Raw genomic sequence first — 14,616 nt, forward strand, 5'->3', positions numbered from 1 at the left:
CGTCAAACTTCACTAATCGCAGAAATGGCGGCGAAAACACCAACAACAATTGATACCAGAGCAGAATTAGCCGAATTAGTGAAGAGAAAGGCAGAAATTGCCGTAAGTTTTTGTTGTAAACAACACTTAAGTGCTATAAAACCTATAATTAATACTCTGAATTCGATATGCGCTTTTGTTCAACATTGTCAAATTAGGAAATGTTTTGTTGCAGCAATAGAACTTTTGAGTAGTTTGTAATAGTTGCCACACTTATTTTCCAGGAAACATTAGCAAATTTAGAACGACAGATATATGCCTTTGAAGGAAGTTATTTAGAAGATACACAATTGTATGGAAACATAATAAGAGGATGGGACCGATACCTTGCAAGCAATAAGAATACAAACAGCAAAGCTGACAAGAGGAATAGAAAATTTAAAGAAGCCGAAAGGCTATTTTCAAAGTCTTCAATTACGTCAATGGCTGTGAGTATATAATAATAATATAGTTATTCATAATGTATACTTTGCTATTGTGTAGTTCAGTGCTATGGTTGCTACACTGGAAAAGATAACATTCACTCTACAGGATAGCTTGCATGCTCATTTTTAAAAAATTATGTTTCTGGGTAAAGAATTAAAATTCTATGAACTTTCTTTCTTATCACTTTTTAAGTTATTTAGTTCGTCCATCTCAATTTTGTAGTCAGAAAATTAAATTGCAAAACAAAAATAGGTTTTAACCAATATATATATAAATGATGTAGCTAGGTCTATTTAATCTTAAAACTTCGCTATTTACTACTCCGTGCATTATTCTCTCTCAAATTATAGTTAGTAATATTACCCAATTGTAACCTTATTACACCTATCCTTTGATTTCCCTGTTCTGTAGCAAGCAGCCACTATGTAGACCATACATAGGGGATGATATCGCAGCCAGTACATTGGCAAAATTCACCTTTTTAAAATGAAGATTGCCAATTTTTAAAGGCTTTCCCATTAATTTCCTCTACAACTCTTCTCAACTTTTATTTGATGTAAGCCCATTCCCAACGTTCAGATTTGGTGACCCAGTAGTTGTCCCCGCTTGTCTTGTGACAGTTCACCACCTAAGATACTGGTCTTATTCCTCGAGTTCAATGTCTTCTTTCAAATGACAAATTTAATCACGAAAGTGTTTTTCAGTCGAGGCAACTGAATGCCTCTAGCAATTTACACTGATGAGTGTATTTAACTGTGATTCACTTTTGGAGATAAATGTTACTTCTAGTTCCAGATTACATTATCAATTTCCCGTTATAAGGTTTAGCACTCAATTGTTTTCATCGTAATCCCTTATATAAATCCCTTAAATACAAACCCTTTTTTATTCAGTAAGTCTGTGGCCTAGGTTGTTTGATTTTTCTAGAAAATATCCATTTGAGCTGAAAACTCAGGTGGGAGCATCTTAACACATGTATATAATTATACATTTTGAAGCCAACAAGGTCAACAATTCTATTTTTACTATAAAGAATGTAAAGAGAACTTCGGTTGTCCTGAAGAAAATGCGATTTTTTGTAGTGGCTGTTCATTTGACCTAATGCAGGTGACATTTTTACATAAATAATATTCAATTCATTAGATAATTAAAGTGGGAAAGAGTAGGATGGGGATCGAGATGGTGCGGGGGCTAACGTACTGGCTTCCCACCCAGAGGGTGCGGGTTCAAATCCCGGCGGTGTTGAATATTTTTCAGAGGTATCTCGATCCCTACTTGAGGTGCTTTGTGGAGGGCACTTTGAGTAAGTACGCCGTCCGTCGGATGGGACGTTAAACTGCGGACCCCTTGGCGCCTTTCGTAAAGAGTAGGCTAATGCCGACGCCGGGTTTCTCTCCACCCTTCATCCTTTCCTGTCCATCCCCCATGGCGCAAATGACCTCAGCTGTCGGTCGCCTCCCCTCAAAACTACTACTACTAAGAGTAGGATCCATGTAAAACCTCATGCAAAGAAATGTAATTTGTTATGGGCATCGTATTTTCTTGAACTACTCTTATATGTATTTGAAAAAAAGTTAAATTGATGAGTAGACATAGTGTGCGGGTACATTAAAATACAGATTCCTCAGGTTATACTTATTGTATTTTCCTGTGATGATTGTGCTATAGTTTTTATTCTCTGTCATCTTATATTTCAATATGGTACAATTATCTCCCTGATACTTTCATTAATTATTGATAGTTAGTGATGTGCTTTACAACCTGCTTGTGTTTTCCTCTTAACATGTGAGAAAAATTTCTCCGTGATTAGGGTTTGCTGTGGCTTATCATCTTGTTCTCTTTTGGAATATTTCCCATTCTCTTTGTGGTCTACCAGCTCCATCAAATAAATCCTCATTGCTCCAAGCCTTTGCGCTTTTTATTGGAGGAGGCAACTGAGAGCCAGGTTAATTTGCTCCATGAGCAATGGGGGGTAATTTGGTGGGAGGATGTTCAAGGTAGGGAAGAAGAGTGGAGAGAATCCCAGCATCAGCATTAGGCTGATCTATATTAAAGGAACAAAGGGGTCAACAAATTAATATCCCATCGAATGAGTGGTGAACTCTATTGAAAGTGTTCTTCAAATAAACCTAGAATCCTAATTAAGGTTTAAGGATCACACTGAAAAATCCTGCCACCTTCAGATTTGAACCTGGGCCTTCGGGATGGGAAGCCAGTACATTAGCCATTGTACCATTGTGCTCTTTTAACATAATCACAAGCTTCTAATTTACTTTCAAATCCCAGTGATGTTGAATATTTTTCAGAGGTATCTCAATCCCTACTTGAGGTGCTTTGTGGAGGGCACTTGTGGAGAGGGGAATGAGTATGCCGTCCGTCGGATGGGACGTTAAGCTGCAAACCACTTGGCGCATTTCGTAAAGAGTAGGCTAATGCCAATGCCGGGTGTCTCTCCACCCGTCATCCTTTCCTGTCTGTCCATCCCCTATGGCGCAAATGACCTCAGCTTTTGGGCAACTCCCCTAAATATTACTACTACTACCTAATTTACTTATATTGTCCCCATCATTTCCACAAATTCATTGGTATATTTTAATCTACTAGTCCCCTGTTGTCCTTACTATGACATTAACAGCAACAAAACTACATACACCTGTCATCTTTGTAATGGACACTTGCCCTCATCTTTAATATAGAAGTAGTGATGGTATGCAGCCAGATATTATGTCATGCGAAGGTCAAGCTACAAACCGTGTATTACTGTCATGTTTGAGGGTATTTAGAAAAATTCTCAGAGTGAAAAAGAATAAACTACTTACCTCAGTGAAACTTTATTTTTTATGTAGTCTCCTTATACACCAATGCACTTGGTCCAGCAATGTTCCAACTGTTAGTTCTCTGTTTAGAGAATCTCTGTCCACCATGACAAATTTTGAGCTTTGGGAAGAGATGGAAATCTAATGGAGCCAAATAAGGCGGGTGTGACAATAATGTGTATCTTAGTTCTCTTAGTCTCTTAAAACGCTTTGGTGTGGGCATGTCGTCTTAATGAAAGATGGCATTCTTCCTTGCCAAACCTGGCCTTTTTTGGGTATCTTTTGCTGTAGTTCATACAGGAGGTTAGCACCATGTTGTCCCATAAGTTTTTGACCAGTGAGAAGATAATGTAAAGCCTTTCTCATCCCAGAAAAGTGAAGCCATCACCTTTCCAGCTGACCGCATTGCCTTTGTTTCTTTGGTGGTAGTGAATCAACATGCTTCAACTGCTTTGACTGCTGTTTTGTCTCTGGGGTATAGTAGTGGACCCAAGTTTTATCTGTGGCCATTAACCGGTGCAGAAAATCTTGTTGGGGGCTAATAAAATGGGTCAAACATTGTTCGGAAATTTCAATTCTGATGCATTTGCGATCCTGCGGCACGCATATAGCAGATTATTTTCTCGCACCCAGTTTCACTGTTAAAATTTGATAAGCCCATTCAGATGACATCCCTACAGCTTCATCAATTTGTTGCACTTTCAGTCAGCGATCCTCCATCCCCATTTCATGCACTTTTGCCATAATTTCTGCGGTAGTGGCAACTTTTGGCCAACCACTACACGGATCTTCATCTAAGCTGTCCCAACCAAACTTCAACTCTTATGTCCACTTGACAGCAATTGAATATGAAGGAGCAGAGTCCCTCCGAGTGTTCTGAAAGTCAGCATGAATTTCCTTTGCTTTCCTACCTTTCTTAACAAAGTGTTTAATCACTACTTGAATCTCAGTTTTTTCCATCATCAAAAATCGCTACATGGTAACAACTGCAGAGAGATGTCCACACTACAGATCTATTCCCAGAGCATTGACTCGTTACATGTTTACTCATGAAGGATTTTCAATTACTATAGGGGAAACTCTTGGGGCTAGTGCCGACATCTCTTGTTGATTCCAAGAAACTTTCCAACTACCCTCATAACTTGCATCCATGTAGGTTAGGGACTTACAGAGCACATGATTCCATTTCATATACTTGGCCATTTCACCCGTGACTGTATTATCTCACATCCTGACTAGGCAGTCTCATATATTGAAATTTTAAATACATTTAGCTCCTTGTTTATTTATTGCTCTAAATCATTGTAAACTATTTTGTTGTCATGAAAAATATTGTTGTAATGCATGTGTATATAGCCTACTAGTTAATCATGGTAGGGTGTAAAGCAATTAAATGAAACAGTTTCTGGCGTCACTTGGTGGAAATTCTTCATATTGAAATTAAATTTAAAATACTTCGCCTTTCCACAAAAACCACTTTTATTACAACCTAGGTTTCGTTATGGTATATTTCGTCACCTGATGATGTTATACCATAACGAAACCTAGGTCGTAATAAAAGTGGTTTATGTGGAAAGGCGAAGTATTTTAAATTTAATTTCAATGTAAAGCAATTACATTTTTCAATAATTTAAAGACCAATACATATTAAATTTAACATTAACTGAATGCTGAATTGAAAATTTTGTCCGTCATCATTAGTGTTGCTAAACTATTCAAATTGTAATATTTTATGAATGGTACATTTGTCTGTTTTTGCTCTTTTTTAATACATTAATACTTTTTTAATCTTCCGGCAACATTAATTAAAGTTGAAATTTACAATATCTATTTAAAGAACTTTTTTCTTCTTTTAGGCTGTAAGTGGGCTTGTGGATCCTCCTCAAGACAAAGGTAAGGAGTGCATCTCTCATAAAGAGTGTCAAAAGCAAATATATGCCAGTGTTGCATATCAATTTTCACAACATTTCCATGGAAAAAGTGTGCATATTGTGACATTTTCAGTTTACAGCTATTGATTTCATTCAATTTCCCCTAATGCATGTATAGATCGCAGCAGTGAAACTGAATCGCAAACTGGTAATAGTGGAAGTGAGGACAATAGCAAAGATTCAGGGAAAAACATCAACGACAACAATGGTGCTGTGAATGGTACAAGTGAGCCATCAACCCTTCTCATCCCTCCCAAAGACTCCCTTAGTAAGGAATCTAAACCGCTACATCGAATTAAGAAAGGCATAAAGAAACCACGACACCGATGACACAATTCCCAGCTGTCATCAAGAACAAGTAATTATTCATGTCCCATGCTTTGGGCTGTCACCAATGGCAAGTGAGAAAGTGCTGCAACCTTAAATATTATAGAGTTCTCGTGATAACTTGCAGCTGAGAGTCCATATTTCCTAATTCCTGCCCTTTCCCTCAATTCCCCCCCCCCTCCAATCCCTTTGTTTCGACTAGCGATTAGTGTGTCATTTGCTCGTGGACAGAAATGTCAGTGGTCGAAGGTACCACCAATTCCCAGTGGCGGTGCTCTCTTTCAGTGTGATAGCAAATGTAGCCTTACCAGTGTCTGCCATTGTTTTCAGCTGTAGTACTTTTAAGTGACAGTGTATCAGCAATTCAACTGTGGCACACTAGCATGTCGCAAGTCGTGTCTGGACTTTTTAAATAATTTGGTATTAAAAGTGAGAAATAACTATGGTCCATATTGAACCGTCTTCTTCACTTTACTAGCTGTAAATTTATAATGTCTTTTTAATACGTTTGTTTTAAACTGAACATGTATGCATCATGTACATTCAGTGTCTACTGGTCTTTTGACAAATTGAAGTTTTGAAAATATATGAGATAAAGTGTATTTGCTAATTTCATGCAACAACAGTAAGTGCTTCCATTATATCAATTGATTCTGGAACACTGACATTGTTCTCAACATTTTCCCAATTAAAAGTGCAATCAGTTGGAGAAGAAACAGGATCCTCTGCTATCCAATATCCTGCAATAGAAGAATAAAAATGTTAACATGCTCCATGAATTTCATTTCATGGAAATTGAAAAACTTGTTACAATAAATTATGAGCAGGGGATAGGCTAATTTTCTGACACACAATGCACTTTCACACTAATATACCGGGTGCGGCGCTTAATTCCGGACAAATTTAAATTTTCTGCCATATCGTAGCTCTTCTGAAGGTTACCATTGGCATTCTTAAAAGCTATAGGCATCTAGTAGACAGTCATAAACTCAAAATGGTCAAGATTTTACGTGCAAGTGCAGAGTAAAATCGAAGAGCCACTATTATCAAAATTGTTTGCACTGGGAGTAATATTTTGAAATAGCTCAATTCTTCTGACCCCCCAGATCAACTGTTTATGATATTGTGGCCAAGTATAATGCTTCGGATAAGTCTTGGGAAGGTTTCGCTAACCCAGCGAGGAAATCTCATTAAAGGAAACGTATACTTGTCCAGATTCGAATGCCGCACCCTGTACATGCTGTTTCCTTGCTTTCACTTATGTGATCACAAACATAAGTACAAAATCTTCAGAAAAATCAAATGCCCTTCATACAAGGCTGACAATCAGCAATGGAATCACCACCCTCCCTACAATGCATATACTTCCCACAAACCAAGCGAGTTATAATGAAAACATCAGCATGGAATAGCTATGATAACTCAGCTGTACAATTAAACTCCTATGTTTTTCGCTCTTTTAAACAACATAGAGAAACCTCAAACTTACAGACTCCAGCATTGAATAATTCTTGACTTTATTTTTTACAGCTTCTACAACTACCTAAGTCACATTTATATTCATTAAACCTGAATTTATGTAAAACCTCACTGCCCCATGAAGTCAACGGCCAATTCTTATTACATTTTTCCTCAGGTTTCATCTATAACTGGGTATTTATATTATGAAGATTAGTTCATTTCAATAATAAAAACATTAAAAATCATGCAGAAATGAAATATTGCAGGAATTAATGGTTATTGAAGGAAACCTTGATCTATGAAAAGTCTTAACTTTAAAATTTTCATTGATAGGCATTTTTTATTTAATCTATTCCAACTGACTATAAACAAATTATATTAGTTATTTTATTGTAATCCACTGGTGCCCAAAACAATGTTTTTACTGTATATCAAAAAATTCTTACTGAAGGGAATGGAAAACCATTACAACATATGTGGACCAGCAGGACACCCTCTCTGATTGTGTTCTGATTAAAAATACACAAGTCAACTGAAACTCTCTCAGGTAAAATATCCTGGAAGTGACCTGATCCATCACATATCTAGTCATGGGCTACATCAGAAACTAGACTATTTCAGAGTGTAAAAATCATTTGCCTTGGCTGAAATTCGAACCTGGATCTCTTTATGTCCGGCCGAGTGCTTTATGCAGTTAAGCTACCGAGGCCTCCTCTTACACTTTGAAATTTTGTAAGTAGCTTGGAGTATTTTAGGATGCCTCGATAGCTTAATTGGCTAAAAAAAACTCAGCCACACAGTTAGGGATTTGGGTTCAAATTATGGTCAAGGTGAATGAATTTTACACCCAGGAATAGTTGCATTGTTTTGCACATTTAGCTAATGACTCCGTTAAAAGTTACTGTTGCTGCATTCCTCACAGTTTCTTGGAACCTTCAATTATGATGAACATACGGCGCAGAAAACTCCTAAGAAGTTTTCAAAATGTCAAGGAGGGCCTTTAAAATTCAAGGAGTTATTGAAATAAATTGGCACAAAGGAGATTTGGAGATGGCTACTCCAATATACCGCAATGAAGGGTCTGCCAATGGAAATTCAGCAGTTATAATTCGGTAAGAATGCTGGATTGAGAATGAAGATCTCCAATCATAACTAAAAGAAGATCAATAATTCTTGTCTATTAAGGTACTGCAGAAGGAAAAATAAACATGTGATACGGACAAAAAGTATTACAAATATAACCTTCAAAGAGAAACTCAATCCTTAAAGGCAATGAATATTAAAATATGTTTGAAAGTGGTTCAAAAGAAAAATAATAAATATGTTCTCTAGTTTGAATTATTACCTTGCAGGTAAGGTTGACAATTTCTGGCTACTTGCCAAATACTAACATATATACAGAGGACAGACATTCAATGGAAAAAAGGAGCCAGAACTATTTTCTAGCTTGTGAGTAAATTAGCATATTACCCAAATTTTGTGCTACATGAAGAAATTACATGGGCATTATGGAAAGTTACCAACCAAACAAATAAAAGATACATCTTTTCTTCGAATTAAGATCTGCAATCATGTACTTTAGTGTGAAAAAAGTAAATTACTTTAAAAGAGAGCAGATCCATGAAGAAAAATTGTGTGTTACCTTTTGGTGATGGTGTAATTGTAATGATAGAATGAGAATTTGAAAGAAAAATCCAAATTGAGATATTGAAGAAAGATAAATAGCATCACAGAGAAATAAATCTGGCAGGCAAAAAATAAAATTGAGGAAATAATACCCTAATTTGAGACTTAATATTATCAGAGTGGTTCAAGGAAGAAGCTCAAGGCAGACTGACAAACTGCTGAATAAATGGATAGTTGCATCAGGCATATTTGGGTACATTAAACCATGGACCTTAGAGAAGGGGTTAGGTTATATCTTTTAATGTCACCTTTATTTGTCATGTCCAGTGGTTTCTCCACAGGCTTCTGGGAACACAAGCTTAGTATATCATAAAGAAAAGTAAATTTCTTTTAGTCCAAAACTTAAAAAGTGGCATTTATTTTGACACTTATATACATCATTCACACCAAGAGATAATTGAAGAACAGGGCATCCACTTCAGTTTTTGGAAAAATTATTTCATTAAAAAAAATAATGACACTGGAAAAGTTAAAATATTTTTGCAAAAGAAAATGTATTAAGTTCAAGTACACAGCTTACTGCATACTTTGCCAAAGATACTGCCAAAAATTTCATTGTGTGGGTACTGCAATCCTACCTACTACTATTAGAGATAATAATCATGGAGTGCTGACATAATGATACCTCTACTCACAATTTGAGCTTTGTGCCTACTGAGGGTTTAGCATAATATACTTGCTATGGGCTTAATAATATTAAATAATGAGTTTCCTTTAAAACTTTTGCAATTGGTCAGATGTAAAATAGAATAAAAATGTTTATATAACTGTTTCATATTACTGAGATATTGGGATCGGAATGGTGCGTTGGCTAATGCACAGGCTTCCCACTGAGAGGGCCCGGATTCAAATGCTGCAGACAACAAACATTTTCAGTGGTATCCTGATCCCTACTTGAGTTGCTTTGTAGAGAGCACTTAAGAGTGAATATAATGTCCATCAGATGGGACGTTAAACTGCAGACCCCTTGGCGTCTTTCGACAAGAGTAGGCTAATGCCGATGCCAGGTTTCTCTCCGCCCTTCCTTTCCCAACCATCCCTAATGGTGCAGATGACCTTAGCTGTCGGTCGACTCTCATAAAAACTACTACTACTTAGATTTCATTGCCCCCAAAATTATTTTTATCCCATTTGGAGTGATTTGTTGACCTGTATTGATAAGCATCACAAGTTCAGTTCTCCGTTCACATACTCTACTCAAATTGGACTTGGACAATATCTACAATTCTCTGGAAACTACCATCAGGAAGAGCACAAAAATCATCAGAGAAGACAAGTGATTTTTCTTGTATGATTTCTGCATAAACTCACTACTATTGCAGGACCAATGACCTTACATTAAAATACATGGAAAGCAACAAGTTAAGTAATAAGCTAACACTTACATTGCTGCAGCCGATGTTCAATTATGTTTGAAAACTTCCATAGTGAAATGTAGAAAATAAATGGGACCAGAGAGACAAAGGAACCCATCAGTAGGAATGGTAAATCAGTACCAGGTTGATCCCTGCAACCCAAGTCCATGCTCCATTCCTTCCGGGATGCATTCATCTGCAAGTTATAAATTTGATGAGGCAAAATAAAAGAAAATCTAATTCTAAGCGTTACATACAAAAATGTGGCAAAATTTCGACAATGTTATAAATAATTAAAGCTATGCAGGCACTCTTAGAGGTGAATATAGTAGTGAAAGTTCACTTCCCTTTTTAGCAGCTCCTCATTGATTCAATAATTTTCAGAATTATCTTAGATAGTTTGCATGGAATTTCCCTTCTTAATTCCTGACTGAGCTTCCACCTGCCTGTGCAGCACACCAATTTCACTCTTCCTTTGTATACTTTCCATATCCTCACACTCAGTCTTCCACTGTTTCCCACCTCAGTTTATTATTCATATCTTTATACTTCCTTCTCCTTTTTGTATTTCTGTCGAGGATGGATATTGAACTCCGTTTTTACATTCTTTCATTTCTTTCTCTCATCTATTTTCTTAATCTTATTGTCCATAATCCATTGTTTTCTTGCCCTTTCCAATAGTTTTGTTTGTGGTTTTCACCATCCCTTTCTTAAGCTGTTACCATCTTATTTCTACTCAAACCATTTAGCTGCCCTTGCTCATCTTTCTCCACAGCTTGCTGAAACTCCTTTCTTTCCGTCCTGGTAAATGCCAATCTTCTACTGTCCAAATGGGTCTAGTCCATCTTGTATAACATGCCTAGTGCATGTAGGGGAAGACATGAGTGAACAGAAATCCAAAGGATAAAGAGCAAAAGGAGGAAGCAAAAAGGGGAGGCTGATTTCTCTACCTCTTCCACACACATAGGCAAGCTTGTTTACAGCTGCATTAACCCACAAAGCGGACTCCACTCCATGGGCAGAATTCTCAAATACCACACTCAGACGCCAACCAAAATTGGCCACTATGCATTCCAAATGCACATGTATCCCACAAACTTAGCCCTACTCGCATGAGCTCATTGACCCGGTTAAGTGGACTTTACAATAGAATGTGTCACATGCCTCCTTCCTCACACCCTTGACCATAGTATGGAGAACTCTGGTAGAAGAGACAGTCGACCACTCAATACAAATCTGAATTTTTCTCCTCACAGTGATGACCATACTAAAGTAAACAACCTGAAATTTTATGAAAGCTCCAGCAAATACATTCATCAACACCATTCCAAGGAGGTTTTCAAATAAATATAACCTTCAGTTTGGTTTGACGAGTGAAGGTTGAGGTCAACTGAGATTGACTAAATCCTAAAGTTGTGAAATTTACACAACCATGATGATTGATACCTTTTCCTCTGCCGCTTGTGGTTGGTTACACAGGAAGATCAAGTAATTGAATGATCACATGTTGTATGGAGCTAAGGAAGCCCTGAATCTCTCAGATTTGAGCTCAGGCTGCCCAGTCAGTTGCCAAACACCCCACCGGCTAAGCTACCGCTACCCTATTATCACGATACCAGGATAATATGATGAGTGTGAAAAATGTCCATTCATCCGGAACAATTCAAAAAACGCTAAAAGTCATGTGACAACGAACCAACATAACTCAGGAAAGGACAATCAGCAATTTCCCAGTGGACAAAAAGGACCCCTACACAAGCATTCTCAGTAGCTGTTGAATCATGGCATTGATGTTGAAGAAATGGGTATAGCTACATGGAAATTATGTTGAGAAGTTTAATTGCTCTAGTTTAATTAGTTTGACAGAGAAATCTATGAGACCTCAAAGACCTGAAGGGACAATGAGATTAGAAATTAATTTCTCCTGCATGTAAGAAGTGGTGTTATGCACTTTGAAGCTAACTTCTTCATTCCATAAAAGTACAACAGCAATGAGTGATGCTCCATGCTATGTTCCAAATTGTAATTCACCTCTGATTATGTTGCTATCCATGCAGCATATTGATATTATCCATCAGAAGGTAAGTGGGGGTGAATTCATAAACACATCTTGAATAACATTATCTTAACATAAAGAAGATTAGGTAGCGCTTAATGTGGCTGCTCATTGGTTAGACAATTTGGCTCTTGACTGGTGAACCAGTTCAAATTCGGGTGATATATTCTTCTGGATGCCTTCAGCTTCACCCAATTTGATTAATTTTTTGGGTAAAATCTTCCTGAGAACCACTGGTGGCCTAGCGAAAGGAATTGACCAAACACCGATGCATTAATTTCACAAGTCAATGGCATTCAAATTAGGTGAGCTTATCTCACTCACTTATCAAAGCAACTTTCAGGTTGATGGCATTGAAGGTAATGAAAATGCAATATTCTATGTTAATGCTATAAAATAATGAAGTCTATTGGTATCTACATTTCATATGCAACTGAGTAAAATGAACTTTTTGTCCATTTCCACAAAAATATTTCTTATTTCACAACCTAAATTCAACATAAAATTGCTATCTAACAGAAAAACCATACATGTATGGTAGGATATGTGTAAGTTCCACAGAGTGACTATTATTGCACCATTAAGTATCTCACAGCCCAAACATAATCAAGATATATGGTACACCATTTTCAGTGTTACTTCGGTTACCCAGAAGAGCAATATATTTTGGCCTTTACCCATTTCAGTGAAACCAAATTACTAATAACCCACTGACTTCAGGTTTTATGAGGGGCCAGTAATTAGTGTAGGCATTTCCATTTTTGGCTCATCTCAGTATCTTATGCCTTAGCAATGACTCGAAGTTTGCGGCATGTTAACTTAGCCTGCTACCTAGTAAAACTGCCGAATGCATAAGAAAAATGAGGACGATAGGGTCATGCTACAAATTTTAGCAGCTTAGGTAGCAGAAAAGGCTCTAAGATTAGGTGTCGACCCGAATAGACTCTTGTTCAGATATTAAAGATTCAATTATAGAACCATTACTTACAGAATCCACAATATCCATGCAAATGTGAGAAGGATTTTCAGAATGTTTCAACTCATTATAGAATTCATTCAGCTTTTCATACGAATCATGGCATATTTCACAAATATCTGGTTTATCCCTCGGCATATTGTCAATCACACATTTTCTTACGACGGAATTTAACGTTTGAAAGGTCTTTGTACTATTATTCAGTTTGGAAGTAGTCGATCCGTTTGTATTCACCTCGAAGCAATCTGAAAAGTCATATCAAAGGGATTTTTAATTTGTCACTATTCATGATAAGTCGTAGAATGGGGTTAATTGGAAAGTTTAATACAATGCATACAACCAAGAATTATAGCAAACAATCATCAAAAAAAGCGTCAGCATGGGTACTTACGGTTGCACTCTCCTCTTGTCCATAAGCTGTCTATGTTGTTGTATAGAGTTTCAATTATTTCTAGGCGATCAACGTTTATTAACTCATTTCTACAATGGGTTCCATTCTCTGATCCCTTGTTCAAGATATAAATTAAACATTAGTAATTATAATGACCTTGAATCGTTAAAAATTGTTATTAACTCTTTACCGTCGAAATTTCCTGGTGGACCGATAACACGTCTAGGTACGAAGTAACACAGCCTTCACAAAATGTAATAGGTCTGGCATTAACAATTGAGCAAGAGATAAAATCCTGTGCGGCAAATGCAAACTTTGACTGAAGTTTATCACAGGTCTTGTTCTTGTCATTTATTCTGAAGAATAGAGGAAATATGTGTGAGAACTTTCAAGTGAAAATGGCAAAACATTGAAAAAAGAACTTAAGATTCGTGCTTACAAATCCGTAAAACTTGCTGATGGGCCATGAAAAAAAGGAATCATCAGGATGAAAGTCCATAAAATAGATCTGATGCCGTTTAAGATGCTGAATTCCATTGTGAATACTTAAAAATGCACAGCATTTCTTTAAAAAAAGGTCCGCGTTGAGTTTCTTCTCGGAGAAGTCATAAAATAATGACGGCACTGCGACACATTAACTTGCCCTACACTGCAGCCGCGTTGAATTCCTTATAATTAGTTCCATCCCAAAGTATCTATCTTAAATAATAAAAAATTCTCCTAACTTAAATAACTTTGTAGACTAATTATAAAAAGCTCCTTCCCAAAGAAATACGAATTTAAAATAATAAAAATTTCACCACAAGACAGTGAATCCGTAAAACACAAAATTGAGGGACCATCCCTCTTCTCACGGAATTCGGAGTATATCGTGTGTGGAAATATTTCACAGACGGATGTCACCGTGAAGAAACACTCTTCAGAATCATGTGAATGACATCTATGAATCATATGAGCGGCTCACGGTTATTGACCATGCGCCACTTGCATCGATATGATGAACTAGATTTTCCCACTAAATATTCAAAAAAGTAGAAGCTACTTACTTTCTCGGGACTTAAATGCTGATTTTTTTTAAATGAGCTCGCACGACATTCTTGGCAACTTTGTTCCCAAGAAATTCTATGCTCCGTTAAAACGTTTTATTTATCA

General features: G+C 36.9%; 2 protein-coding genes across 4 annotated transcripts; one reads left to right on the forward strand and one right to left on the reverse strand.

Annotated features, from left to right (window-relative positions):
- Positions 1-24: 24 nt before the first annotated feature.
- On the forward strand, positions 25-6,032 carry Eaf6 (chromatin modification-related protein EAF6/MEAF6). Its single transcript, XM_071599380.1, has 4 exons — positions 25-102; positions 264-467; positions 5,138-5,174; positions 5,331-6,032. The coding sequence occupies exons 1-4, from the start codon at positions 25-27 to the stop codon at positions 5,540-5,542; spliced, it is 531 nt and encodes a 176-aa protein (XP_071455481.1). The 3' UTR covers positions 5,543-6,032.
- LOC139700915 (osteopetrosis-associated transmembrane protein 1) lies at positions 6,021-14,373 on the reverse strand. 3 transcript variants are annotated; one of them, XM_071599378.1, is made up of 6 exons: positions 13,904-14,373; positions 13,655-13,820; positions 13,465-13,579; positions 13,086-13,318; positions 10,072-10,237; positions 6,021-6,279 (listed from the first exon to the last, which is right to left on the reverse strand). In XM_071599378.1, coding segments are annotated over exons 1-6 (780 nt in total). In that variant the 5' UTR covers positions 14,002-14,373; the 3' UTR covers positions 6,021-6,277. The 3 variants fall into 3 exon arrangements, 2 of the variants coding, with proteins under 2 accessions (XP_071455479.1, XP_071455480.1); XR_011703903.1 differs by lacking the exon at positions 6,021-6,279 and adding an exon at positions 12,073-12,338 and having other exon boundaries at positions 10,150-10,237; XM_071599379.1 differs by lacking the exons at positions 6,021-6,279; positions 10,072-10,237 and adding an exon at positions 10,244-12,338.
- Between the last annotated feature and the right edge of the window lie 243 nt (positions 14,374-14,616).

This window comes from Hetaerina americana, unplaced genomic scaffold (assembly GCF_022747635.1).
Source record: "Hetaerina americana unplaced genomic scaffold, ioHetAmer1.1.p SCAF_11, whole genome shotgun sequence".
NCBI classification, from domain to species: domain Eukaryota; kingdom Metazoa; phylum Arthropoda; class Insecta; order Odonata; family Calopterygidae; genus Hetaerina; species Hetaerina americana.

What these genes read in the sequence shown, in the direction of transcription:
- LOC139700915 (XM_071599378.1), bottom strand. Translation starts at nt 14,001, where the DNA reads ATGGAATTCAGCATCTTAAACGGCATCAGATCTATTTTATGGACTTTC. An exon ending in TCCACCAGGAAATTTCGACG is followed by an intron (nt 13,580 to 13,654) that starts GTAAAGAGTTAA and finishes ATCTTGAACAAG; the next exon opens with GGATCAGAGAATGGAACCCA. An exon ending in GACAAGAGGAGAGTGCAACC is followed by an intron (nt 13,319 to 13,464) that starts GTAAGTACCCAT and finishes ATGACTTTTCAG; the next exon opens with ATTGCTTCGAGGTGAATACA.
- Eaf6 (XM_071599380.1), top strand. Translation starts at nt 25, where the DNA reads ATGGCGGCGAAAACACCAACAACAATTGATACCAGAGCAGAATTAGCC. An exon ending in AGAGAAAGGCAGAAATTGCC is followed by an intron (nt 103 to 263) that starts GTAAGTTTTTGT and finishes CTTATTTTCCAG; the next exon opens with GAAACATTAGCAAATTTAGA. An exon ending in GGATCCTCCTCAAGACAAAG is followed by an intron (nt 5,175 to 5,330) that starts GTAAGGAGTGCA and finishes ATGCATGTATAG; the next exon opens with ATCGCAGCAGTGAAACTGAA.